This window comes from Delphinapterus leucas, chromosome 13 (genome assembly GCF_059928025.1).
Source record: "Delphinapterus leucas isolate spDelLeu-1000000601 "Yukka" chromosome 13, BTC_Dleu_Yukka2, whole genome shotgun sequence".
NCBI classification, from domain to species: Eukaryota; Metazoa; Chordata; class Mammalia; order Artiodactyla; family Monodontidae; genus Delphinapterus; species Delphinapterus leucas.
The window spans coordinates 72,081,638-72,107,863 of record NC_143141.1 but is presented as its reverse complement, the minus strand read 5'-3'; the positions used below and the strand labels follow the sequence as shown (position 1 = coordinate 72,107,863).

At 47.0% G+C, this 26,226-nt stretch overlaps 1 protein-coding gene and 1 long non-coding RNA gene across 13 annotated transcripts in view; one reads left to right on the top strand and one right to left on the bottom strand.

Annotated features, from left to right (window-relative positions):
- The window catches only part of PLB1 (phospholipase B1), a 171,529-nt gene extending 157,417 nt beyond the window's left edge, over positions 1 to 14,112 (top strand). For all 4 annotated transcript variants that reach the window (XM_022574167.3, XM_089923307.1, XM_089923306.1 and 1 more), the window contains 7 exons: positions 1,129 to 1,194; positions 1,723 to 1,817; positions 2,885 to 2,969; positions 3,761 to 3,859; positions 4,375 to 4,470; positions 11,306 to 11,380; positions 12,886 to 14,112. In XM_022574167.3, the coding sequence (XP_022429875.2) occupies positions 1,129 to 1,194; positions 1,723 to 1,817; positions 2,885 to 2,969; positions 3,761 to 3,859; positions 4,375 to 4,470; positions 11,306 to 11,380; positions 12,886 to 13,089 (720 nt within the window). In that variant the 3' untranslated portion in view covers positions 13,090 to 14,112. The remainder of the gene's footprint in view (positions 1 to 1,128; positions 1,195 to 1,722; positions 1,818 to 2,884; positions 2,970 to 3,760; positions 3,860 to 4,374; positions 4,471 to 11,305; positions 11,381 to 12,885) is intronic.
- The window catches only part of LOC111174931 (uncharacterized), a 141,292-nt gene that overhangs the window by 17,767 nt on the left and 97,299 nt on the right, over positions 1 to 26,226 (bottom strand). For 6 of the 9 annotated variants that reach the window (XR_016395494.1, XR_016395495.1, XR_016395492.1 and 3 more), the window contains 8 exons: positions 14,547 to 20,750; positions 13,567 to 13,714; positions 12,054 to 12,175; positions 10,474 to 10,758; positions 6,192 to 8,570; positions 5,841 to 6,060; positions 4,395 to 4,749; positions 3,791 to 4,044 (listed from right to left, as the gene is read on the bottom strand). This is a non-coding gene — a long non-coding RNA (uncharacterized LOC111174931). Of the gene's footprint in view, positions 1 to 3,790; positions 4,045 to 4,394; positions 4,750 to 5,840; positions 6,061 to 6,191; positions 8,571 to 10,473; positions 10,759 to 12,053; positions 12,176 to 13,566; positions 13,715 to 14,546; positions 20,751 to 22,312; positions 25,801 to 26,226 lie in introns of those variants that run through there. The other 3 variants (XR_016395497.1, XR_016395499.1, XR_016395498.1) reach the window with 3 other exon arrangements.

The following is a 26,226-nucleotide window of genomic DNA, read 5'->3' as shown; positions in this document are numbered from 1 at the left end:
ACTAGGGAGCCCCACCCTCACCTGCTTAGAGTCCCTGCCCACTTTTTTGGGCGTCTCTTGGTGGTGGGGAAGGTTGCAGGGGGAGGATGAAACAATGCCATAAATAGGGTTGATTCAGTTGAACTATTCCTGATCGATGGCTTACTGCTCCTTCAAGGACAACACGCGTTAACAAACTCTGCCGGCCCGGGAACCCAGCCCACTCCTAATGTCGTTTCTAAGGGGAAATATGTCCAGACTTACAAACTGTGGGAAGTAATAACTTTTGGGATACATCTTATTCTAAGTTGAGGATGTGCTATATTTTATTTGGCCGGAAGAAAAAAAAAAAAGCAGCTTCCATAATTCAGAGGTTGTGGTAGAATATTTGACAGTCACAGGCAGCGAGGAGAAGGCATTTATCATTCCTTTGGCTCACAGACAGTGACCAAATTCTGGATGAGAACCGGCCTCCCCCGACCCAGGGGCTTTCTCCCTCCCTGCCCAGACTCCAGAGGCAGAAGCGACCTAGTCCCGTGGGGTTTTAAATGCTATTGTGTCCTGCACTCGTTGGGGTCCAGGGAGCCAGAAGTGACCCCAGAATATCTGTCCTCGTGCAAGCAGTCAGGTTTATGATCCTGAGAGCAGCTTTTTGTGGAAAGACCTGGGGCCTCCATCAGGATTAACTCCAGCTATGTTTTAGGAAGGGGCTAAATCAGCTTCCAGTTGGGAGATGGGCCAGAGGAGGAGACCCTTGACCTGAGTTACAGGGATGGGAGTGAGGGGGAGGCAGTGCAGAGGGTCCCAGGCAGTGGGGCCAGCACGAACCAAAGCCCAGAGGAAAGAGACAGCATGGCCACCAGGGGCTCTGTCCTGGTTGGAGAAGGAGAGGCGGGGGAACGGATGGGACTGGAGCGGCAGTGGGGTCCAGCACTGACAGGCTCTGGGTTAGAGGAGCTGGGAGCAGGGTGGGGTGGGGATTGTTCATGGTACCTAGTAGGGGTCAAGGGATGACTTCTTACAAGAGACTGTGTCCACCAGCAGTAAGGGCTGGGCTTCCCAGCCCATGCAGTGCCCTCCTGTGCTGGCCTCAGGCCACTCTCCTCAGCTCCTGCCAGGAGCTGAGGAGAGCCCCTTGCTTCTTCACAGGAGGCCCACTCAGCCAGCGAGTATGTTCGGCACATCCAGCAGGCCCTGGGCATCTTCTATGAGGAGGTAAGACAGCACAGGGGCAGCACGATCCTGGGTCCCAGTTCCTGGTGGCAACCAGGCTGCTCCCCAGGGGCTGTGACCCGTGTGCATCTAGATGTGTTCAGTGAGATGCATGCCAAGCAGAGCGCCCCCCCCCCCCCCCCCGGTGAGCAGGTCCCTGGATGGGATGGGCGGGGTGGCGGGGGGAGGCAGCTTCTCTGCGGGGAAGATTCTAACTGGATCCGACTGCATCTGTTTGGTGGCAAAGAAAGAGCTGGCTTCTGGAGCCAGTCGGCCTGATTTGTAGCCAGGTACTGTGGCTTGGGCAAGTGCCTTGTGTCTCGGTTTCCCAGTCTATAAAGCAGGGCCAATAAAGGAGATTCCATGGGATAATATAAGGCACGCTCCCTCTCTGGGCCTCAGTTTATTGGTAAAGTTGGGGAGGAGGAAGTAGATTGTAGATGATCCCCCAAGCTCTTTCCAGCAGTAACCAGTGCCCCGCCCCCCCAACAAGTGCCTGGGGACTACTGAAGCCCACCCTTCTGCCCACAGCTTCCAAGGGCTTTCATCAACGTGGTAGAGGTCATGGAGCTGGCTGGCCTGCACCAGGGCCAAGGTGGGAAATGTGTCATGCCACTGGCAGCCCAGTAAGTAGACGTACGTGGGCCCAGGGGGAGGGCACCTGGGGAGAGCAGGGCTTAGATGTCAGTGGGTGAGACTGATACAGGCGGAGCCAGACATTCTTGTCTGGGGAGCAGACATCAGCAATTAGCCAGGGGCTTGGAAAACTATTCAGAAATGCTGCTACCTTATTGACTGCCTACTGTACGCAAGTCGCTTTATTTCCCTGGACCCCAGTTTGCTTTTCTGGAAAGTGAGGCAGACAGACAGTCAGATGACCCGTGAGGGCCCCTGACATTGTCTGTGATGCCAAACCCCAACTTCAGCAAGTTGTTTGTTCCTGTTTGAGAGGCAACACAAGGCAATGCGCTTTCAAGGCAGCTCTATCAGGCCTCAAATCCTGGCTCTGCCATCTTAGGAGCTGTGGGACCCTGTACAAACCACGCAACCTCTCTGGGCCTCTTACTCCTCACTTGGGAGGTAGAGGTGAGGTCTTGCAAGAATTTCTGCTGGGGCTGGAATTTATTAAATCTCAGCTGTGACCCTGCAGGAAGTTGCCATCTTCTGAGGCCAGAGGTTCGCCCAGAGTTCCTGTGACCATTGTTAGGGGGGAGCAGATTCTACAGGGAGCTGAGGAGCCCTGTCCTATCTGGGGTCAAATGGATTCACTGGGAAGGTGACCAGCTGGTTCCTACTCTCGGAGTGGCCAAAAGACCCCTCACTCCGGAGCCCTGTGGGAAAGTCCCAAGCAGCCAAAGGTAGAGAAGGGAGGCCTCAGGAGCATGAGGAAGAAAGGCTGGGCCACCTTGGCAGTCTTCCCCAAACCCCAGCCCTCGTGGAGAAACCCCAGGCAGGAGCTGCACGCTTGGAAAGGAGCAGTCAGGTGGCCAGGGGAACAGGCAGCCCGTCCACAGGAGACCCGGGCATTGGTGCCAGGCCTTCCACCTTTTCTCCCAACAAGCACCTTCTAGACCTCCTGCCCCTGAGCTATAGTTCTGTGATCCGGGCCCAAGAGGAAGCAAGGCTGTGTTTTGGGGACACCTCCATGGGGGGGGGGGGGTGGCACCGAGCCTCAGGCCTCCTTGTCTCACAGGAACAACTGCGCCTGCCTCCGAGGCTCCCAGGAGAACTCCCCGGAGATGCTGCAAGAACTGAAGACAGTGAACTGGGACTTCCAGGTGACCCTACCACCCCCCCCATCTTTACTCCTGGAATGAGGGCTCTACTGAGATCACAGCCCCTGAAATATGTGTCCAGGTGAATCAGACACCAAGGCAGGGGCGGGGAGTGAGAAGCTCAGAAGGGAAGCTGGGGAGAACGCCCACGTCTCAGCTCCCAGAGGGGAGAGGGGCTGTGCTCACTGCCCTCAGGCTCCTCCCTCCTTTAGCTTCTCACGTCTGTCTGTGCCTTCCCTTGACCTGCCGTGCCCTGGGCCTTTCCGCAGTGTATCCATCTCAAGCACAGGGCTTGTCTTCTTACCTCTTCTGAGAAGCTTCCCCCCACGAAGCACCCCCGGCAATTCCAGTCAGCACTTCACTGCCCCTAAAGCCCTACATGGTTTTGATTTTTCCATCTCCCAGATGAATAAGTTTCTGGAGGACGAGCACAGCTAGTCTATCCCTTTTATAGTCCACCTTTTGGCACTTAAGAAATGCAAAGACCATGGATACTCATCCCCCAACGTCACAGGCATTTTGAGGAGCTGGTGTTGAAATTCTCCCCGTTTGAACTGAGGCCCCGTGTTCTAATTCACCCCTTCATGAAGTGAGAGCAGAGGCGGCCTTGGGCCCAAGCAGACGTCAGGGCAGAGCCGGGTGGCGCCCCCACCTGGTGCAGACTAAATGGATGCTCAGGCACTAGAGCGGCTCCTTTGAGTCCCTTGCCCCTGACGTGACCCACCCAAGCCCACAGGAACAGACCATCTGCCCAGCCTTGCGGGCGGTTAAGCAGCCTCTCTCCCCATCCCCAGAGTGGCCTCTCCAGGCTCTCCTACCAGTACCTGCAGCGTGAGGACTTCGCCGTGGTTGTGCAGCCTTTCTTCCAAAACACTCCTGTCCCCCTGAACGACGTAAGTTGCGGGTGTGTCTGGGAGGTGCGTGTGCAGAGGCCGTATCTTAGGCAATGTATTTCCTTTTCTACATGGGCTTTTTTGGACCATCTCTCTCCAAGCGCGCTCCCAAATGGTTGCTGTTTCTGTTTTTCCTCCTTTCCCCTGCACCCACCTTTTCTGAGTATAACTTGAACTTAGATGTACTTGGAAAGAAAAGGTGAAAATTAACAGTGACCAAGCTCCCCTGGCCCTGCTATTTGCTGGGTTGGGATAAAATGGAAAGCTTCCTAAAAATATTATTATTCTCTTTTCAACCATTAGAGCAGGGATGCTGAAGGAAAAGGGATGTGGACTGTAGGTGGCTATAATTTTTAAAAAATAAAAATTCCAAAACCAGGGAATTTCTCCATCAACATCTGAGCCAGCTGGCAGCAGAGTTGAAAGGATGAAAGTTGAAATGCCCAGGATGCCGCGGGATGGGGGGTAGCAGTGCCCTCGTCCCAGGAAGATAATCCCCTTGCCTTTGGTCACAGAGAGGAGGCGCTGACCTCACCTTCTTCTCCGAGGACTGTTTCCACTTCTCAGAACGCGGGCATGCTGAGATGGCCATCGCTCTCTGGAATAACATGGTCAGTGCCTGAGGGTCGAGTGGGTTTGGGTCAAGGGGAAACCCGAGGAAGCTGACTCTTTCCCACAACGAAAAACCTACTGGCTGATGTGGCTCCCTTCTCCCCAGAGCTCCAAATGGCAGCTCACGTATTTGTCCAGACAGATTCTATTCTTTCGGGAATGCCCCAGTGCTGTCGGGGGATAATTTTGTCATCAGATAGACTGGATGAAAATATCAGCATGAACCCCTTACTGTGTGACCTTGGGCCAATGATCTCTCTGGCCATTTGTATCAATATCTACAAAAACAACAAAGATGACACAGGTCTTAGAAGACTGAGATAATGTGTGTACCGCACCCAGCACAATAATCCACACGGTCCCAACTATTATTCCGACTATTATTTCTTTAAACATCAAAAAGAGCCACTCAGCCTGTTTTCCCAGGCTGCCACCTATTCTAGCCCTAATGGGGGAAAAGGGGACCTTACGAAATGAACGTACAGCCCAGAGGCCACAGGGACAACCCGGCCTTGTGGCTTGCTCTGCCCTTTACAACTGGCCACTCATGACTGGACAGTCAGCTATGTTTGCACAGAGCTCGACCAGTAACCCTGAGCGCTGTATCCTCTTGCACGGAGCAAGTGAATGCCTTTCCAACCCACTGGCTTCTTTTGATCTAGGCTCCGCGGGTAACCCAATCCCCACGCCAACCTGCCTGCTCCCTCATTTCTCCCATGGTGACTAAACAATCCACACGCCTGCTCCTTTCATTGCAGTTTCAGGCCTGCGGCGGCTCTGCCAGGCACCACTGTGCAAATATTCCCACACCTGTCAGCTCCGCCCGCGTGGCCAGTATCTTACTCGGCTGACTCATAATATTGTCTTTCTCCTTAGCTACACCACCTCCTCCTCTTCTCAGAACAGCATGTAAGGAGGTTTTCTCCTTGGCCTACTTAATTGCAGACTCAGCCTTCCTCTGCTTTTGTTTTCCTGGTGTTTTCCCCCTGTTGACACCACATTCTGCCCCCTCCTGGAACTTTCATCATCTCCCATCAGTCCAGGACTCAGAATTGCAATCAGAATACCTTTGAGTTCCCTCCCAACCCTACCTCCACGGTAGTTTTTTAAATCAAAGTTAAAACAATTCCTGAGAGCAGTTATGTTTCTTTTGAAGACTCTTTTGCTTTGAAGTCCAGGTGTCTTTCAGTGGCTGAGTCACTCAATTTCATTCCTTTTAAAATCCCCTCCCCACAAAGACTGGATCTCTCTGCCTGGTCCATTTCTCCCCCTGTGACCTCGGGGGAATCCACAGACTCCAAGGAGGGGCAGGAATGCTGAGCCCTAGCCTTTCCCTCCCAGCATCCCCATCAGGGCATAGTCTTCCTACCTCAGGGCATTCTGAGCCTGCTCAGTGCCAGGACCCTCCACAAGTCTCCTGGGGGTCGATGGCCGTATTGATGACTTTGAACATTACAGGGCCCATTTGTCGCATTCTGCATGATTTAATGTAGTTCTGGCCTTTCTCTTCCGAAACAGCTCGGTAGGTCTTCCCATTCACACAGGTGAGAGGCTTCTATTTCATAAAAGTGAGTAGAAGGGATTTAGATCTGAAAACAAAAGATGAACACTGTCATGGAGCCATATTATTAATACTACAAGACTGTCCACGGCCCCCCAACCACTCTGTCCCAGCCATAACCCAAATTTAAAAAACAAAGCAACGCAAAGCAAAACAAACCTAAAATCATCTATGAGTATGTTATCCTGTGCTATATGATTTGTGGAAATAATTACAGGGTCCAGTGTTTTCCTCCAAAACCGTCTCAGATATAAAGCTATAGCATCATGCCAACTTTTCAGGTCGTCTTCTTCCTGGAATTTCACCCCTAAAGTGACATAAAATAAATGACGAACCAATAGACCTGGAAAGGCTCTTAGAGATCATCTAGCCAGAATGCTCTGTAACTAAAATACAGAGACATGGAACAATTTGCCCAAGATCACACAGCCAGCTAGTTGCAGAACAAGGATTAGAACACGGGTCTAACTGCCAAGCGTCCTGGCCACAGCACCACCCTGCCTCCCTGCTCCCAGCCTGATAAGCACATGTGTAACCAGTGAATTCATGTCTCATAATTAGAGTCCTATGACACAGTGTCTGCAGGCTTTGGCTCACACCCTGAGTACCCCACTGTGGCAACAAACACACTTGAAACTGTTGCATCTCCTGCCCCTCCTCTCTGAACAGTTTATGCATCCTTCTCCAGAGGCTTCCGCAAAGCCTGCATCTCCTGCCCCTCCTCTCTGAACAGTTTATGCATCCTTCTCCAGAGACTTCCGCAAAGCCAGAAATACCAACGGCACTAGGGAATTTTTTCTCTTCCTTTTTCTCTTTTCTTTTCTTCAAATATTTATTTACCTATCTATCCATCTATCTATCTGGCTGTGCCGGGCCTTAGTTGCGGCACGCGGGATCTTTAGTTGCAGCATGTGGGATCTAGTTCCCTGACCAGGGATTGAACCCGTGCCCCCTGCATTGGGAGCTCAGGGTCTTAGCCATTGGACCACCAGGGAAGTCCACTCTTCCTTTTTCTTTTGTCTTCTTATGAACAGTTTTTTCTCCTCTTTTCTGATGCCTATTCCTCTACTGCTGCCCGCTCCCTCTTCTGTGGAAATCTTACTCTCAGCTAACATTAGCATCTCCCTGGGCGCTGAGTAACAACGCTAGCCTCCTAGCTGGTTTCCCTGTCTCCAGGCTTACAGCCATTAGAATAGCTCTGGCTGTGTATTACAGTTATCTGGGGACTCTTAAAAACAATTAATACCTACAACCACTTTGGGAAACCTTGGTATATCTACTAAAGCTGAACACATGTATTCCCTATGGCCCCAAAATTCTACTCCTACGTATATCTCCCCAACAGAAAGGTATACACAAGGTTCACCAAAAGATGGATACAAGAATTTTCATAGCAGCACTATTCATAGCCCCCAAACAGGAAACTCCCCAAATGTCTACCAAAAGCAGAAGGGACAAACAAACAGCACATTCATAAAATAGAATACCTCACAGCAATGAGAATAAAATTTCAACAACATGCAACTATATATATAAATTTCAAAAACAAGCAAATAAATCCATGGTCTTATTGGGGAGTGGATAGTACTGGAAGAGGGTAGGAGGGAGCCTCTGAGTATTGATTATATTCTGTTCCTTATCTGGATGCTATGTGGGTATGCTCATTTTGTCATAATTTATCAGCAGCTCACTTATGATTTGTACTTGTTTCTAGATGTATGTGAGCTTCGATTAAAAAATCATTTAAAAGAAAAACCAGAAAAAATAACCCAAAAACAAAACAAAAACCCAGTGCCTGGGCCTCATGCCCAGAAATTCTGACTTTGTCTGGGGTAGCACCTGGGTTCAATACGTTTTAGACACTCCCCAGGTGATATTACTGCATAGGGCTTGCAAAGCACTGCCTTAGATCTCCTCACCCCAGGGCAACCGCATAGTCTGCATAAATGAAATCTGACCAAGTCGTGCCCCTGCTCTCAAACTCCCAAGGCTGGCCCCTCCTTGAGGAAGAAAGGCCAGGCCCCTTAGTGCAGCATACCACGCCTTCCGGACTTGGCCCCAATTAACCTCTCGGCAGCCGCTCCCATCTCCCTGATTTGCATTTAGCAATCCAGCAAGGAGTGAAGTTTCCTGCACCACCCATGCTGTCTCCTGCCTCTGTGTGTTTGCCCTCGCTCCTCCCCTTATCTCGGGCTGCCCTTTCAGCCTCCTTCCCCGGCTAACTCTGACCCACCTCAACAGTCAACTCAGGTGCCAGCTTCCACAAGAAGCCTTCTCCGAGTCCCCAGAGCTGGCCCCATGGCACCCTACCTTGTCTCAGTCCTGTCATTTGCCACATCGTTGGTATCCACAGTGTCTGTCTTAGGAAAGGCAGGTTCTAGGAAAAACAATTGCCTTTCCTGTGGCCAGCCTCAGGCGTTTACGAGTCCAGTTCTTCCATCCATCCCCTCAACCACTATTTCCTGAGCTCCATTATGTGGTGGGGACTGCCCCAGGTGCTGGGGAAAAGAGCGTCCCTGCTCTTGGGGAGCTGCCAGTCTAATGGGAAAAAGAGATAAAAAGTAAATGAATCGGGCTTCCCCGGTGGCGCAGTGGTCGGGAGTCCGCCTGCCGATGCAGAGGACACGGGTTTGTGCCCCGGTCCGGGAAGATCCCACATGCCGTGGAGCGGCTGGGCCCCTGAGCCATGGCCGCTGAGCCTGCACATCCGGAGCCTGTGCTCCGCAACGGGAGAGGCCACAACAGTGAGAGGCCCGCGTACCGCAAAAAAAAAAAAAAAAAAAAGTGAATAAATCAATGAGGTAATTTCTGACCACATTCATGGCTTAAAAAAAAAAAATAAGGCAGAGTCATGTGACAGAGAGTAACAGTGGAGAGATGGAGGGCTCACCGGAGAGTGACGTGTGAACTGAGAACCGAACGTCGAGAGGCTGCCGGGCACGCAGAGGTCTGGGGCCACAGTGTTGCAGGAAGAGGAAACGACCTGTGCGGGCCAGAGTCAGGAAGGAGCTTGAAGCGTGTGAGGAGCGTAAAGGCCAGTGTGCCTGGAGGGAGGGGAGCAAGGTCAGAGGTGGGCGAGAGCAGGGGCCGGGTCCTTGGATGGCTTTCGGCGGGAGAGCCACGTGATCTGGTTTGCCCTCCGGCTGCTGCATAGAGACAGACTAGAAGGAAGCAAGAGAGGAGTTGGAAAGACCATTAGGAAGCTGCTGGAAGTCCAAGTGAGAGGTGAAGGTGGCCGGGACCAGGGGATGGCAGTGGGGGTGGAGGGAAGTGGTCAGATTTGGGATGTGTTTTGGACTGGCTGGTGGATGAGGCAGAAGAGGAACAGGGGTGATTCTTCAGTTTGAGGTCAAGGAAACTGGGTGGACAGTTGAGGTGTGTAGAGAGAAATAGAGTTGGGAGGGGAAAATCAAAAGTTCTTATTTTGGACATGGTCAGTGTAAGCTGCCTTCCAGAAATCCACCCAGAGGCATCAGGTACGGTGTTAAATGTATGATTCTGGAGCTCAGAGAGAGTCAGAAACGGAGATTTAGGGGAAAAAATGTGCGGGTTATTAGCATAGAAGTGGTATTCAAGACCATGGGGTTTTCTGAGATCTCCTAGAGAAAGAATAGGTGGAAAAGAGGAAAGGACTAACCACCAAGCCTGGGGCTTTCTTCCAACTTTTGACCCAACGACTGATAAGGAGAGAAGGGGGAGGTGGGAGGGAAACGAGAAGTGTTGTGAAAGGGAGGCATCAACTTTGACAAATTCTGCGGAAAAGTCAAGCAAGATGAATCCAAAATAAGTGACCACTGAATCTGGCAAGGTCCTTGGTGACCTTGACCAGAGCTGAGTCAAGTGGTAGAGACTGAAGACCTACTGAATGGGTGTTAGAGAGAACGGGACGTTGGGAAGTGCAACCAGGGGCTACAAACAACTCTTCTAGAGTTATGAGGAGTAATGGTGAAGGCAGCTGGAGGGGAGGGGGGATGGGGATGGGGCTTCAAGGCTGGGAAATACAGTAGGCTGTGCACCGATGCCGAGGAACCAGTAGAAAGGGAGAAACTGATACAGTCATCAAATCCATATGATCATTACCTTCCTTGACACCAGTTAGTTCCTGGGTTCCTGGAGTATCACTGGGGCTCAGCCAACTGATCTGTAGCATTTGTTCTGTCACTAGGTGGTTCTGCTACGCAGGAAAAATGCTAGGGGCAGTTCAGGAGCCCACCTAGCACCACACAGCTCATTATCAGCAGAGCCAGGACCCCAGTGGATGTGCCCACCATGCTCTGTCCAGTCACCGTGGTGACTCTCCCAAGCCCAGAGCAGCCCTTCCTCCTCTAATTGTTACTAACAGACAGGTGGAAACGGCTTTAAGACAACAAAAAGCAAGGTCACGGGCCAGGTGTGGTCATTAGCCGGCATAGTGGACTTTCCCTTCCCTCCTGGGCAGTACCTGGGGGTCAGGAGCTGATGAGCTCAGGAACAGGCAGGGAAGCAGATCATATGATGGGTGGACGCTAGACATTCAGGACAGAGTCTGGATAAGTGAGTGCCAGGGATCCATTCTCCTTGGTGCTGGCCACATGCTGCCAGGGGGCAGGCTACTGGCTTTAGATTCTGGGGAGGGAGTCACAGCAGCTTCCAGCTCATTCTCAGAGGGTCCCAGGATCAAAAGCATGAAGCAGAACCTCCCTGAACCACAGCTGCTCCCCGGGAGGTTTCAAGTAAATCTTTTCATCTATGCGGAAAACACACGAAAGTAGCTCAAGTGAGAAAATGCCAATTTCTTAAGGTTGACAAGCCAAGCGTAATAACGACGTCATAGTAACCAGTATGTTTTCAAAATTTTCCTGAAATTGACTATCCCCAGACACTTCAAGGAGTTGGTAAATATGATTATCACCATTTTATAAAGTTGAAAATGCAGTGTCTGCAGTCACAACCACCCACCGGGAAAGCAGGAGGTGGAGGTCCTGGGCTCTGCCCTTCCACGCTCGCTGCAGCCTCTGGACCGGTCAGTCTCTCCTGGGCCTCAGTGTCCTCAGTAAATCCAGGACACAGACTCAGGGTTGCCCCTCCTCTGATGGACTCCGACCTGTCAGTCTGAGAGTCAGAAGTCAGGTCCAGCTCCGGCCCCAGGGCCGCTAGTGTCTGCCACAGGTCTTGCCCCTTTGGCTGGTTTCAGCCTCGCAAAGGGAGGGAATCTGGTGTGAGATTCTCCTCCCTCGGACAGGGAGGTCTCTCCCAGCTTTGGAGGGAACCAAGGTTTCCTTTTCTCTTTTCAGCTGGAACCCGTGGGTCAAAAGACAACCTCCAACAACTTCACCTATAGCCGAACCAAACTCAAGTGCCCCTCCCCTGTGAGTAAGGTCCTGCCTGTCTAGAGTGGAACAGGTGCCTGGGTTGGGGGAGGGGGGAGGTCCTGGCCATCTGGAGGCACAAAAGTCCCCTGGGAGGCTTCACCATCATGCACGTTCATTCACGACCACCATTCTCAAATCTCACCTCCCCTGGCTGCCCCGACACTTCTCAGGTCCTCAGGGAGCCGCAGCCAGAAGTGAGGGGAGGGACAAAGGGATGGGTTCACCGAATCAGGAAGAGGCCCGGGGAGGCAGATGAGCGAGCACTGGCCAGAACCTCGTTACCCCCGTGACCCTGGAGGGTCTGTGGCATCCTCTGTCTTAAACATGCGTCGAGGAGCCCTCCCATGCCAGGCACGCTCCTGGGAGCTGGGGGTTGGGAGGAAAAGAGAAATAAGAGGCCGTGCCTGTTCTGGGTGCCCACATCGTCTTCCTGGCCTTCCAGCACCACCAGTGTCCAGGCCCGCACCGCCCTCGCCCGGACCAGGGACGAAGCCCCAACCTTGTCTCCCCAGCTCTCCTTTCTCCCTTCTCTGTCCGTCCTGTAATCGTGCCAGACCCAGAGTGGCCCACCTGGAAGGAATTCCAGTCTTGTCAAGGCTGTCAAAACCCTTCCCCGGTCCCCGCGCCCACGGAGGAGAGTCCAGATAAGAGGCCCACCTTCCTCTCTCACCTTAGGCACACACTCCGCTCCTGGAAAACGGAGCGGCTTCCCAGAGAAGCCCCACGACAGCCCCCGTCTGTGCATCTGCTTCTGCCATCTGCTCCTTCTGGAGGCTCATCCCCCATCTCCGCCTGTGGGAAATTTTCACATCCTGCAAGGCCCAGATGTTTCCCTCTCTGGGCTACTGTCCACCTTATCTCACCCTACCACTCCCACCCCAGACACACATCAGCATTGGTCTCTCTCTTCTGCGCGCACCTCTCACAAGCACTGACCCAGGCTCCTCTGTGATGTGATTGTTTCTGAACATGTCTTATCTCCCACTGGACCACGAGCACTGATGTCACACCTGAACCCTCAGGCCCTCTCCCAGTTCCTAGCACAGGGCTCCACACAGCCACCATGCCACCAGCATTCACTGGGGGGAAGGAAAGGATCCAGGGAGGCAGGCCCTTCACATTTGGGTTCTTAACCTACTACAGAACCAGCTGTCCTTCCACACCGACCTTCCCTGCTCGCGGGCACTCCTGGGATGGGAGGATGGGAATAGCTGTCCGGGGCGGCCTAGAGGAAACAGAGGTGGGCACTCTGCAAGCTCCTCAGGACTCTCTTCCACGGGTCACCTATCAGTTCCCGATCTTTGGAGGTTATAGCTGGGTGTTGACCACTTTGGATACCCCTCCTTATTCAGGGGGTTGGGGCACAGTGTGGATGAAGGAGCTTTACAAACAGGGATGAGCTGTGGAAACAAGGTTATTGCACCGTCTCTGGGATGGGGACTACACAAGCCTCAGATGGGTGGTTTTCAGGCCCTGAGCCCTGACCCTCTCCTCCTCCACAGGGGCGCCCCTACATCTGCACCCTGAGGAACAGTTGGCTGCTCCAAGACCAGGCTAAAGCAGACCCCCCAGTGCTCTCCTGGGCCGTGCCAGTGGCAGCAGGAGGCGGCCTTGCGGTTGGTGTCGGCACAGTGATGGCCTGGAGAGCCCTAAGGGGTCGCCAGAGGGAAAATCCTCCCATAAGTCTGAACACTGTGAGCTTGTAGGCCCGCCAGCCCTGTGCGGGCTCTCATCCTGAATTCCCCAGCCACGTTCCTCACCAGCCCTCTCCCTTGGCCACCCCTGGCCACTACGGAGGTCACTCGCTTCAACACCTGGTAATGTAGGAAGCCAAAGGGACAGTCACAACTTCTTGGGGCCTGAGACCTATGATCCTGGAATTGGCACATCTAAATAAAGGCCAAAGCCGTTCTATTCTTGGGTTTGCCTGCTTGAAGCTCTCGCCTTCCAACCTGTCGTGTGGCGCAGATGTGGGAGCTGGGACCTTGTCTCAGACAGGGATGGCCAACCTGAGCCCAGACTGGCACCCAACAGGCATATCCTCAGTCACCAAAACCACTATTTCAAATGTGGGAAAAACCTTGGTCACCAGGGTTTGGCTGGAATTTTGGAGCTTGCCTGCCATCACTCAGTACCATCCAACATCTTTTCTGTACCCAGGACAAGGTAGAGCATTGTGGTACCTCCAAGGTTGTGCATGTCACGGCCTGGCCAAGAGACGAACTCTTTCAAAAATACAAGATGCTCTGTGACAGCGTGTGGTTCAGTCCTGGGGCAGTGGCAGGTAAATGCGTCTGCTTTCAAGAATAGGAGTTCCTTGGGAAAGGGTTCCTGGAAGAGAGCAATTTTGAAATGTCATTTTAAAAAAAGGATTGGGACATGAATGCTTCACATATTCTCAACCTGATTTTCTCAAGGTGCTAAATTTAGAAAAGAATTCCTCTTTCTACATTACCAGGTTTATGAGAGAGATAGAGAGAGTCTGATAACACAAGCTCCCTCCATTCAGCCCCTAGCAGGGGCAAGGCCCTGAGCTGGATGTCTTACACAGATAAGCTCTTTTATTCAGCACAAAAACCCAGGGCGGGGTTGATGGTCATTTCTGAAGACAGAAATAGTGGTTGTACAACACTGTGAATGTACTAAATGCCATGAATTGTTCACTTTCAAATGGCTAATTGTATGTCATGGGAATTTCACCTCAATAAAAAGCAAACAAAAATCCATTATCATCAGGATCTAAGTACCTCTCTGACCCCAAAGCCTGAGATGACAAAGAATGTGAGTTAGAATCCCAGATGTACCATTTGAATGTGTGGCTTTCACAGCAAACCCCATCACCAGCCTAGGTCCCAGTTTCTCAGACACCTCATCTATACAATTCGAATGAGAGTACCCATTTTGCCTGTCTCCCAGCACTGCTAAAAAACAAGATGCCGTAGAAAAGTGCTCTGTAACTCTAAAATACTGCACCCACGAAAGTGGGTTGTCTTCTCCTCTATGAAGAGTTGAGCTAGGGTCTAGGCTGCTGGGGATGCGGAGGGGTCCAGAGATGGGTTTAGGAACTGGGGGCAATGTATGGGTGAAGACTGCCCACCTTCCTCTCATGAAGGGTCATCATATTGTTTCTCTTTGGCAAAAACAGAGTCTGCAGAGGACCTACCCAGTCACAGGTTTCTGCTGGTTTCAATTTCTGCTTCTGTACAAAGGGAACAGCATACCTGCCCCACTTCTTCCTGTGGACGAAAAACAATATCACATACCCTAAAGAACCAGCAATCCCAGCTTGTGTTCCTGGCTTAACACAGTGTGACAACCAAGATAACTCATTAAGTCGAAGAGTTCGACTTTTTTTTTTTTTTAATAAGTTTCCCTTCCAGTAGCTCCTACTTCAAAGAACCATGGAATTCATAACCACAAGTCTCCCCTCACTTGGGTTGGGGGTTGCAATTTATACTACCTGAGTAATCCAGGAGCCCCCAGTCTGAAAAGTTAATGAAAGGTGTGGTTCCCAGACTGGTCACCAAGGAACACTTTGCAGAAATAAAGAGAAATCCTCTTTGGAGGGACACAACCGCAAACCAGGCCCCAAATTCCCACCAAATACACACTAAAAAGACAAAATTTAAAAATACATGAGAGCACTTACTTGAACCTGGTGGTATTATATATACACGAAAACATGTCCTTTTCCTATAGGAAAATGTTCAATTTAGTTAGGAAGCCAATCACAGCCACACCAGGAACAAAACCACCAAATCCTGAGAAAGCTACACTCTGAGATACTCTCCATAGAGGCTTTCGAGTTCAAGAAAGATTAGTGTGGATTAAACTTGGTCAAAAGACTTCACAAAGGACATAGAACTCTAATTGAGCTCTGAAGAATGGAGAGGTGATTTGGTTTGAGGCTGAAAAGAATGGGGTCATGGAGACTGGGAAAACTCCATCTAAGTGGAGAGGTGAATGAGCATGGTGTGTATATAGGGACAACAAGAAAGATGTTGTCCAGAAACAATGAGGATGGATGAGCCAGATACAGTCAGATTAGGGACACACTATGGAAAGGACAAGGGATTAATAGTGATTATATTGTTACAATGGTTGTAATACCAGGCTGCATTTGATTTGGGACTAAAATGCTATTGGGAAAAGATTGGTACAAAGAAAAATAACATCAATAAGAGTTGACTTAGAGTGCTAACTCTATGACAGGCAGCATGGTACAGAATAATTAAGCTTCCACATCCCTGTTTATCATCCCCTTTTTACAGAAGAGAAAACCAAGACTCAGAAGAGTTAATTGGCCCAGAGTTATACTTTCATTACGTAATGGGACATTCATCAAAATGAATACTGGTTTCCAGGGTAGGGGAATAACCCCAAAATACAAAACAGATGATTCTAGCAGTAAATTGGGCTGAACTGCAAATAAACGTGATATAAAATAAAAATCTAGAAAAGAGGGATACACATTATCCTCACAAGGCTATGATGGCACCATGAGTTCCTGTGCCTCCAATTGGTCTGAAGAACTCAGCCATCTCTAGTTAGTAAGCTGTGATTTTAAAAATTAACTATAGGGGCTAAGATTTATTTTGCTAGAGTATATGTGGAGTTATATAGCAGCTAGCAAATCTTTTAATTAGGAAAAAAAAATGAAGAAACAATCCCAGTGAGAATTAGTAGACACAACAAATGACAGGATTAGACCCACATTTTACATAATAGTATTGAAGACAGACTATATGTAAGCAGATTTTGAAAGATTAAAGACAAAAGGGACTATTCTGTATGATGCTGTAGTACTGGATACATGACACTATGCATCCTTCAAAACCAAAAAAACTGTACAACACAAAGAATGAACCCTAAAGGCAACCATGGACTTTAATAGTGCATCAATATTGGTTCATCAATTGTAACAATGTACTCCACTAATGCGAGATGTTGATAATAGGAGAAACTGTACAGGGGTAGAGAGCGGGTATTTGGGAACTCTGTATTTTCTGTACAATTTTTCTGTAAACTTAAAACTGCTCTAAAAATAAAGTATATTAGTAAAAACAGGAACTTAAAACATGAGATAAGACTAAGGTAATTTTTTAATGAAGGCAGATTTATATAAGAACCAAATGGAAATATATTATTAAAAATAATCTTCAGTAGATTTGTTCAAATAACAGATTTGACACTCAATGAAACAACATGTCTTGTGTATTTACTATGTATCAGGCACTGTTTTTAACAGTAAGTCTATATTACTCATTAATTCTCACAACAGCCCAATGAGATAGGTACTACTATTATCCCAATGTTACAGACAGAAAAACTAAAGCAGATTCGGGGTCTTTTCAGTCTTTTTGTAAGAATTAAATTAGATAAAAACAATAGTTTAAAAAATAGGTATTCAATAATTCCCATATCCCTTCCCATATCCCATATTAAATCCAATAGATTATTTAGGAGGGCTTTGTGAAACAACCATAATAATGAAAATATATTTGGTACCTTACAGTTTACAAAGCACTTTTATATGTTCTCATTTGATCCTCACCACAAACTTGGAAGTGCAGTATTATTAAGAAAAAATATCCCAAACTTGGAAAGAAGGCAGGAGAGTGACCACGTGTCCTATTAATGTCACTGTTGAACAAAGCTCATCTAAGAAATATTTAGTTATCTAGAATACACTTGTGTTTGACTTTGCTATTTACTATTTGATTAGAGCTCAGATATTATGAAGTTATGTTGACTAATGGATTTCTGACTGGTAGAAAAGATAAAATCAAGGTTATGATTTTATCACCCTATAGAACATTAACTAGTTTTCTATTAGCAACATCATTTCAGTATTCCTTTGACCAGCTAACAACATAAATCTCCATTCCTCAAATTCTCCTTTGAATCAGACTTGACCATCTTAATAATTCCCTTATTAATCACTGAGTTAAAGTCTTGACATACATTCATCCTATATTTGTATGAGAATCATATTTTAAACTTTTTAGAAAGAAATGACTTTTTAAAAATACCTAAGGGGGGACTTCCCTGGTGGTCCAGTGGTTAAGAATCTACCTTCCAATGCAGGGGACGTGGGTTCGATCCCTGGTCGGGGAACTAAGATCCCACATGCTGTGGGGCAGCTGAGCCCGTGAGCCACAACTAAGATCCAACGCAGTCAAATAATAAAATTAAAAATACCTAAGGGGAAAACTAATTTTTAAAAATTATACAAAAGTATATAAAACCACAGGATATATTATAAAAACCTAGTAAATCTGAACAAGTGGAAACCGACAACCCAGTAATTCCATCCCTAGGTGATGGCTCTCAAAGAAACATTTGCAAATGTGTCTCTCTTGGGAGATGTGTAGGAGAATATTTATGGCAGTGTTGTTCATAAAAACAATAAAGCCAGAAACAATGAGGTCAATGTCCATCAATAATGGACTGGGAAAACAGCTCATGGTGTATTAATATAACGGAGTAATTATGCATCCGTGAAAATAACTACAGCTGCGTTCATCGGCTTGGGTGACTCTTACATATAACGTTGAGCGAAAAGAAGAAAGTATTACAAAGAACACATGTAAGACGACTCCCTTTAAACATGGAGACAGGCGGTAAAAGTAGAAAAGGAAATCAGTGTAACCATTATCAGAAAAACCATAATGCTACTTTTGAGAGGAGGAGGGGTTGGTGATTGAGGAGGGATATGCAGAAGGCTTCTCAGATACTGGAATGGCAATTTCTAAACGTGGGTGGTAGTTTCGCAAGATCTTGCTTGATAACTATTCTTATAATTGAATGTATATATATATATATTTCAGGCTTTTTCTGTATGTGTATTTCATATTTTTTAAGTTAAAAGAATGAAGGAGGAAGATGTTTTATAAAAGAACCAAGCTAAATTAAGCTGCTTATTCATTCAGTGACCAGTTGGAAGAGTTTCTTCTTTTTTTTTTTGCGGTACGCGGGCCTCTCACTGTTGTGGCCTCTCCCGTTGCGGAGCACAGGCTCCAGATGCGCAGGCTCAGCGGCCATGGCTCATGGGCCCAACCGCTCCATGGCATGTGGGATCCTCCCGGACTGGGGCACGAATCCGCGTCCCCTGCATCGGCAGGCGGACTCTCAACCACTGCGCCACTAGGGAAGCCCCTGGAGGAGTTTCTTTACCCAAGGGCCACCTACAGAAATTTGGTGAGTGTTCAAAGTCACTAAAGTGAAGTAAACATAAGCCAAAGTTGATCGGGCAAAGAAAGAGAGATCCCACATCCAGCTGGTGAGGAATCAGCCTCCCTGCAGCAGGCCAGTTTGGGCCCAGCTCCTGAGCAGCATGGCGATGTTGGGTGGCAGCCAGGGCTCACCAGGCTTCAGCAATAGGAGGCCACTCAGGTGTGTCCCCACTGTGTTCCATGCAAAGTCTAGAAGACTTGTCACTATAAGCTTGTCCCACTGTTCTGGCAGCTGGCACTGTGATACACCAAGGGCCAAGGGAACATGTGCCTTCCCAGAGGCCCAGAGTCCACCCCTCCTGGGCCCTGGCTACGCCATGCATTACCAAGAGTGCTGCCATCAGGACAGTGTCACACAGTGCTGGGTGAGCAGGAAGTGAGGACGATGGGAGAAGGAGGGGAGGAAACAGAGGCTTCTCCTAAATACATTCACCCAGATGGCGTTTCAGTCAGTTGAACTTCATTCTTTATGATTAAGTAAAGTCTCAAGCACAAGCAGGCTCCGGGAGCAGGGGAGCTGGGGATCAGATGGGAGCAAAAAGGGATTCCAGTCCTGAATGATCAGGAGTGACCTTATTTCTTCAACTGTAATAAAGCAGGGATAATGTCTACCTTAAAAGGCTGTCAGCAGATTAAACGAGAAAAAAATGTATGACAAGGGTCTGGCAGAGGAGGAGCTTGAAAACATGGCAGCTGTAGTTATTCTCCTCTCCTGTGTGCAAACTGGGCCGAAAGCGTGTCCATGAATCCTGCTCTCCCCACCCTCGGCAGTGCGTTGTCCACTCTGGTCCTCCAAACATTTTCAACCTAAGCCTAGAATAAAGTGATTGGCCTTCCAGCAGAAGCTCAGCCTCCCCCCGGTAATCTAAGAAGAGGCCTCTCCCTTGGATAGAACAATTGAGGAAGCAGCCCTGGGTCCCACACTCAGAGGTGAACAGGGTGGCCTCAGGTGCCTCTGACGGTTCCTTTCTGAGCATAAATGAATTCAATTCGGAATTGTCTGAATTGCTGAGATCCCAAAAGGACTATGAAAGAAGTTGACAGTACAGCCTTCCAAGTGTTATTATCATCTTGGTTCCTCTAACTGGGGGAATATCTCAGGATCCAGGATACAAAGGAGGGCAGGCTCTCACCTTCCAGTCCCCAAATCACCTGGGAGGCAGCCTTTTCCCGTGCTCACTCGGCCAGGGGACTCTGTAGTGTTACAAAGTCTGGTTTTAGTTGATTTCTAAACCTGTCTAGGTTTAGAAATAAAAAAGCTAGCCCTGCCTTAGACCATTATAGTGCTCTGCACTCTCAAAAGCCAGAGTGAGACAGGACCTCCCTGCACCCCTGTCCCGTCTGTGGGGAGAGGAAGGAGGAGGCCAAGGGGTGTCAACCCCCTAGAGAGGAAGTGCTGGACCCTGGGGCAGACCCGAGGTTGCCCTACCCACAGGGAGGCCTACAGGGCAGCTTGGTTTTTTCCACTTGCTGGAAAAATAGCTCAGAGCTTATCTCCTGTGCCCTGCAGATCGATGATAACATCATTATATATGGAGGCTCCATGTCGACCTTTCTTTTCCAGCTCTTTCTGTAACTCATTTTACACAGGAGAGCACATGATCGGGATCTCTTTGGGTCTGAAATCCCCTGAGGAGACAAGGAAACAGTTTCCAGAATTGTCCCCAGGGCAGCCCTCCTTCTAGAAGGCGGCACAGGTACCTGTGACACCAGCCTGCTCCTGGCATATCTCACAAGGCTGTTGTGAGAGTTCGGGGAGGGTCCGAGGGCTGAATATGGAACACACCTAGCACAGAGTGAACGCTCAGTGAATTTAGCTCCTATTAGTGTTATTTATAGACGCACCTCAGGATTCACATTTGATGGGTTTTGTTCCTCTGCCAAATGCTTATTTATGTATTCAGTACCCCCGCCCCCCTCCACGAGTTGATGTTTATGTTGTTCCTATGATGGAAACATTTTTACCGATTGATGTCTTCATTCAGCCAGCCCGCCAGGCAGCCTATGGAACTGAGGCTCCTTATCACGTGCTCTGTGTGAGCGAGAAGTAAACTTGAATGAGGAAGACTCGGGTCACCTCCAAGGGATTTACATTCTGCTGTAGGGATTGCCACACTATTTCGATTATGTACCTGCAAAAAATGTCAGCACGTGAACCACAATATAGCGATGTTTATTTACAAACTATATAGGTATATAACTATACTAATATATCAATCACAAAACTCACAAAAATAGACATTTGTAAAGAACAAGATAAAGGTGAAGTAAAGGTTTTGCTCTTGCTAAAATAGTAATATTTGGGGGGGAGGACAGCGTTTTGATTGAAAATGTTTCACTATTTTTAGACTCTTGATTTAGAGCTTTGTGATATGACTATTCAAAGACCTTGTTTCAGGTTAATTTTCTTTCTGAACTGGCTTTCAAAGATATTCATGGCTTGGGAATTCCCTGGCGGTCCAGTGGTTAGGACTTAGTGCTTTCAATGCTGGGGCCCGGGTTCAATCCGTGGTCAGGAACTAGGTTCCCACAAGCCACATGGCATGGCCAAAGGAAAAAAAAAAACAAAACCATGGCTGAAAAAAGATTCCTCACAAAGATGGATTGTTCCAAACAAAAGATGTACCTGGTTGGTTGTGCTAAGTCATGATTCTCATTCAATTGTACAGGTTTTTGTTGAACGTCACTCATGAAATACGCTTCTTCCTGATGTTAATCTTTATTTTTTAGCAAACTATCTGGAAGCTATCCAATTTGTCACAGATGGGTTCACACCCCACTGATGAAGTCATTTTGAAATTTTAAAAGCAGGTTTAAAAAGTTTACTTCCCAGATATTTTTAATGTACACAGATATGAGAGTTTATGGAGGGAGCTCATCATTGTCAGCAGCGGAATCACATAATAGTAGCAACATTTCCAAACATGTGTTTTCAAAGCCAGCTCCCAACACCACCTATTTTGTTTGTTTTGTTGTTGTCATTTTGTTGAATTTTATTTTTTTAATTTATTTTACTGAATTACAGTTGATTTTAAATGTTGTATTAATTGCTTCTGTACAGCAGTGATTCCGTTATACATATATGTACATTCTTTTTCATATTCTTTTCCATGATTTATCACAGGATATTGAATATAGTTCCCTGTGCTATACAGTAAGACCTTGTTGTTTATCCATTATCTATATAATAGTTTGCATCTTCTAATCCCAAATTCCCAGTGCATCCCTCTCCCACTCCCCTACCTTTGTTTTTAAAGAGTATTTTCACACACCACACTCTACAACTTACTTTCAGAAAGCAATTACTTCCTCTCCTTTTCCATGAAGTGAGGTGGGTGTTTCTGTTTGTTTGTTTTTAATATTTGCTAGGTGACATGTTACCAACAACCAGCTGTCATCAGAGAAAAGGTCAGCAAGTTTGAAACAGTTGTCTACTGATTTTAAAAATGCGTAATTCATCTTCAGGCTTGATGGCTTTTACGAGCACATTGCCAAAATATTTTCACGGTGACTCCCCATCTCATTACAAAATGTTACAAAGATTCTATTACACTTAAGATTCTGGCTCCAGTAACAATAACCACATTGATGATATCCTATCTCATTCTGTACGCTTTTGGCTTTGCTGCAATAGCTTGCCAATAAATGATACAGTGAAAGAATTTCATTGACGGTGCTGTGTTTGTACTCTTACCTGGAAATCTTTTTATCCTAGTCAATGGAGTAACTCTATTAGTGAAAATGCTTCCAGGGGGTTTTTTTTGTTGTTTTTTTTTGGTTTGTTTTTTTTTTTTTTTGCGGTATGCGGGCCTCTCACTGTTGTGGCCTCTCCCGTCGCGGAGCACAGGCTCTGGATGCGCAGGTTCAGCGGTCATCGCTCACGGGTCCAGTCGCTCCGCGGCATGTGGGACCTTCCCGGACCGGGGCACGAACCCGTGTCCCCTGCATCGGCAGGCGGACTCTCAACCACTGTGCCACCAGGGAAGCCCCAGGGTTTTTTTTTTAAGAAGTAATTTTCTGTTGAGTATATGTCTTCACTGGTACGTATTCCTTTTTTTAATGGTACACACAGAAAGAGAAAGAGCAACTGTATGTATATTTCATAACTGAAACAATTCAACAAACACCATAGGCTAAGTTATATTGGGCTTTTTATCCAGATGCCCAAAGCTTCATAATCTGTTCTAACACTTGGCAATATTTTCTATGCATCTTCCAACAATGGACACAGACAAGCATGTACCTATTCTTTTTGCACTGTGTGGTTTCCCTTGTTTTATTTTAGTCATTATGGCATGTGGCTCTTTGCCTCTGCTAGTAAGAAAACTAAAAAAAAAAGGAAAAAAATTACCTCTAAACATTTATCAGTAAGTTTAGTGAATTTTGTGAGGTGTTGAATTCAAAACCCTATGATTTCAAACATTGCTTTTAAAAAATATAGTGGTTTACTGACATGTTACAAAATGCTTAGTTTTTAAATGTCTTGCGAATCATGTGGTTTCATTTCATTAGCTTAAATCTGAATGTACAATAATGCACTTAGGCAGGGGTTTACTAGTACTAGGAAGAGGTGCTTATAAATTCATATTCCATATAGACTTCTTGACTTCTTGATAACATCAATGTCAACGTTTTGGGGGTTTTGGTTGTAAGGTTGTGGGGTTTTTTTTGTTTCTTTGGTCTCCTTGTTAGGTCGGCTTAGATCATCGTTGTTTTACTTTCTCAATGTGGCTTTGAATGAGCCCTTACTCTCATGGCTGTCAGCTCTGCCATTTTTCTTGCTTTAATTTGTCTGACAGCTTGTTGTCAGACAGATTTCAACTCTGGATCTATTACTCTCTAACTCTATGACCTGGGAGGACAGTCATCACAGCATGTTGAAAGTAGACAATTCAGCAAAGGACCACTTTAAATCCCTCTGTGCTGGGTTCACACTGCCACACCCAGGAAACCACCCATATATGTTACACTTGCATGAGAATGCCAGGGTCAATCCACAAAGAAAATATTAGGAAGGCCAGCTTCTTCTTTATTTTTAGGTTAAAATGGCAAATAAGTAGAAAATGTAATATTTTCTTCCACATCCTAATGGGTCAACCTATATAATTTTCTTTGGGGACAGGTCCTCAACTGAAATCACAGTTATCACTACAACCCATCATTCTAACACTCTTGCAACCCAACGTGCTTTCCTAAGAGAGAGAGAATGGTCTGAAGATAAAGCTGGTCTCTGGACTCCTGCCTAATAGGACCTGAGCATGGAGTGATCCCTGAGGGGTGGGGTTGTGTTATCTGTCCTGGGTAGTGGGCGTGAACAATTAAGAACTACTGTGCTAGATGGAGAAACAGACAAGTAAACACATGTAGTGAATATTGAGTAAAGTTGCACACAATACAAGGACCCTCATGAGACAGAATGAGGAGAAATTCAGGAAGATTTCAGACTAGAGGTAGTGGAACCTTTGAATAAGTTATAAAAGAAGGGTAGGATTTCAGTGGGAGGAAGGAAAAGCATCTGAGTTATGGGATGAGTGGCAAAATGTTTGGGGAACGTGGAAATACTCATAGCTGATCAGAAGAAACAGGTAGTGAAACTGGTTTCTGTTAAGGACCTAAGATGTGCCCTCCTCACATTAGCACTGTGCAGTGTTTTCTTAAAAGAGAATGGGAGATTTGTTTTCTTCCCTGACGAGAAACAGTGTCTCCTAGCATTATCCTCCTTAGTACCTGAGCCTGGGAAATTGTGAAGAAACTTGGAAGCCATGCTAAGGAGTTGGACTTTGTCCAGGATGCATTTGACAGTATGTTAGAGGCAGAAGGGAAGGATTTGTTTTAAGTAGAGGCATGGTATGATTAGATACCTTCCACAGCACTCTTGAAAACACGCTTAAATACAGGACAAGTTCCACTGATAAGAGAATCACCTGGAGAGCTTGTAAAAAAATGCAGATGACTGGGCCCTGCCCCAAATCATGAGAATCAGAATTTCCAGGGATGCATACAGACAGCAAGTTGTATTTCAAAACTCTCTAGCTAAATTTTTTCTTGCATTAATCTATCACCCTACTGCCTCACCTCCACCTACAGCGGTTCAGGTGCACATTAAAAATTGAGACCAAAAACTAACAGAAAAAAATTTTTTAAGAATTTTAAAAATTGAGGACAAATACGTTACTGATTTTAGGAGATAACTGTGTGGTTGGTTTCTGAGCTAGAATATGTCAGCAAGTTATTATGCTTCTATCTGATAGTTACCTAAGCTACTCTTAGGTTCAAACTTGAAATTCTATGTTCATTCCTTTTCAACTTTAAGTCTGTTGTTATTAAAGTGTCTAACTCTTCCCCCCTCCCAAACTTGTATCCCACTCCTTTTCCTGGTTCCCAAGTTTTACATAAATCATGTAGCCAAGGCCAGGTGCTTTACCTTTAAACATTTTATCCTTACAACAACTTCATGAAGAAGGTATTAGGATTCTCATTCTTAAAATGAGACTGGAAGCTGGACTCTATAAGAACAGATAACTCATCCACAGTTACAGGGTTAGCAAGTAACAGAACTAGAATCTGAAATCTGTCTGACTTCAAAACCTGTGCTGCTGAAATTTTAAACACTAACAACAAGTGTTGGAGAGGATGTGGAAGAACTGGAATTCCCCATACAGTGCAAAATCCTTCAACCACCTTGGAAAACAGTTTGACAGTTTCTCCTAAGGTTAAATGTACCCATATCACATGACCCAGTAATATATTCCTATATTTGCCCCCAAAGAAAAGAAACACACATCTATACAAAAAGTTGTACAAAAATGTTGACAGTAGGGCTTCCCTGGTGGCGCAGTGGTTGAGAATCTGCCTGCTAATGCAGGGGATACGGGTTCAAGCCCTGGTCCAGGAAGATCCCACACGCCACAGAGCAACTAAGCCCGTGCGCCACAACTACTGAGCCTGCGCGTCTGGAGCCTGTGCTCCGCGACAAGAGAGGCCGCGATAGTGAGAGGCCCGCGCACCACGATGAAGAGTGGCTCCCGCTTGCCACAACTAGAGAAAGCCCTCGCACAGAAACGAAGACCCAACACAGCAAAAATAAATAAAAAATAAACCCCTACCCCCAACATCTTCTTTAAAAAAAAAAAAAATGTTGACAGCAGTTTTGTTCATAATAGTCCAACACTGGAAACTGTCAAACTGCCCAACAACAGGAGAATGGGATAAACAAATTGCCGTATATCCATACAATGGAATACTACTCAGCAACGAAAAAGGATGAACTACCAGTCCTCACAACATGGATTGACCTCAAAAACATAAAGAAGCCAAATATGTAGGAGCACATACTCTGTGATTCCATTTATATGAAATTCTAGAAGAGGTTAAAACAGATCTATAATGACAGAAAGCAGATAAGTGGACTCCCCGGGCTGCGGCAGGAGCAGTGAGTGCAAAAGGGGATGAGGGAGGGAATTCTTGGTGATGGGACTGCTTTATATCTTGACTGTGGTAGGCTTACATTTGTCACAACTCATTAAACTGTACACTGAAAGTGGGTGATTATACCATATATGTTATAGCTCAATAAAATAGATTTTTAAAAAAAACAACTTGCGCTCT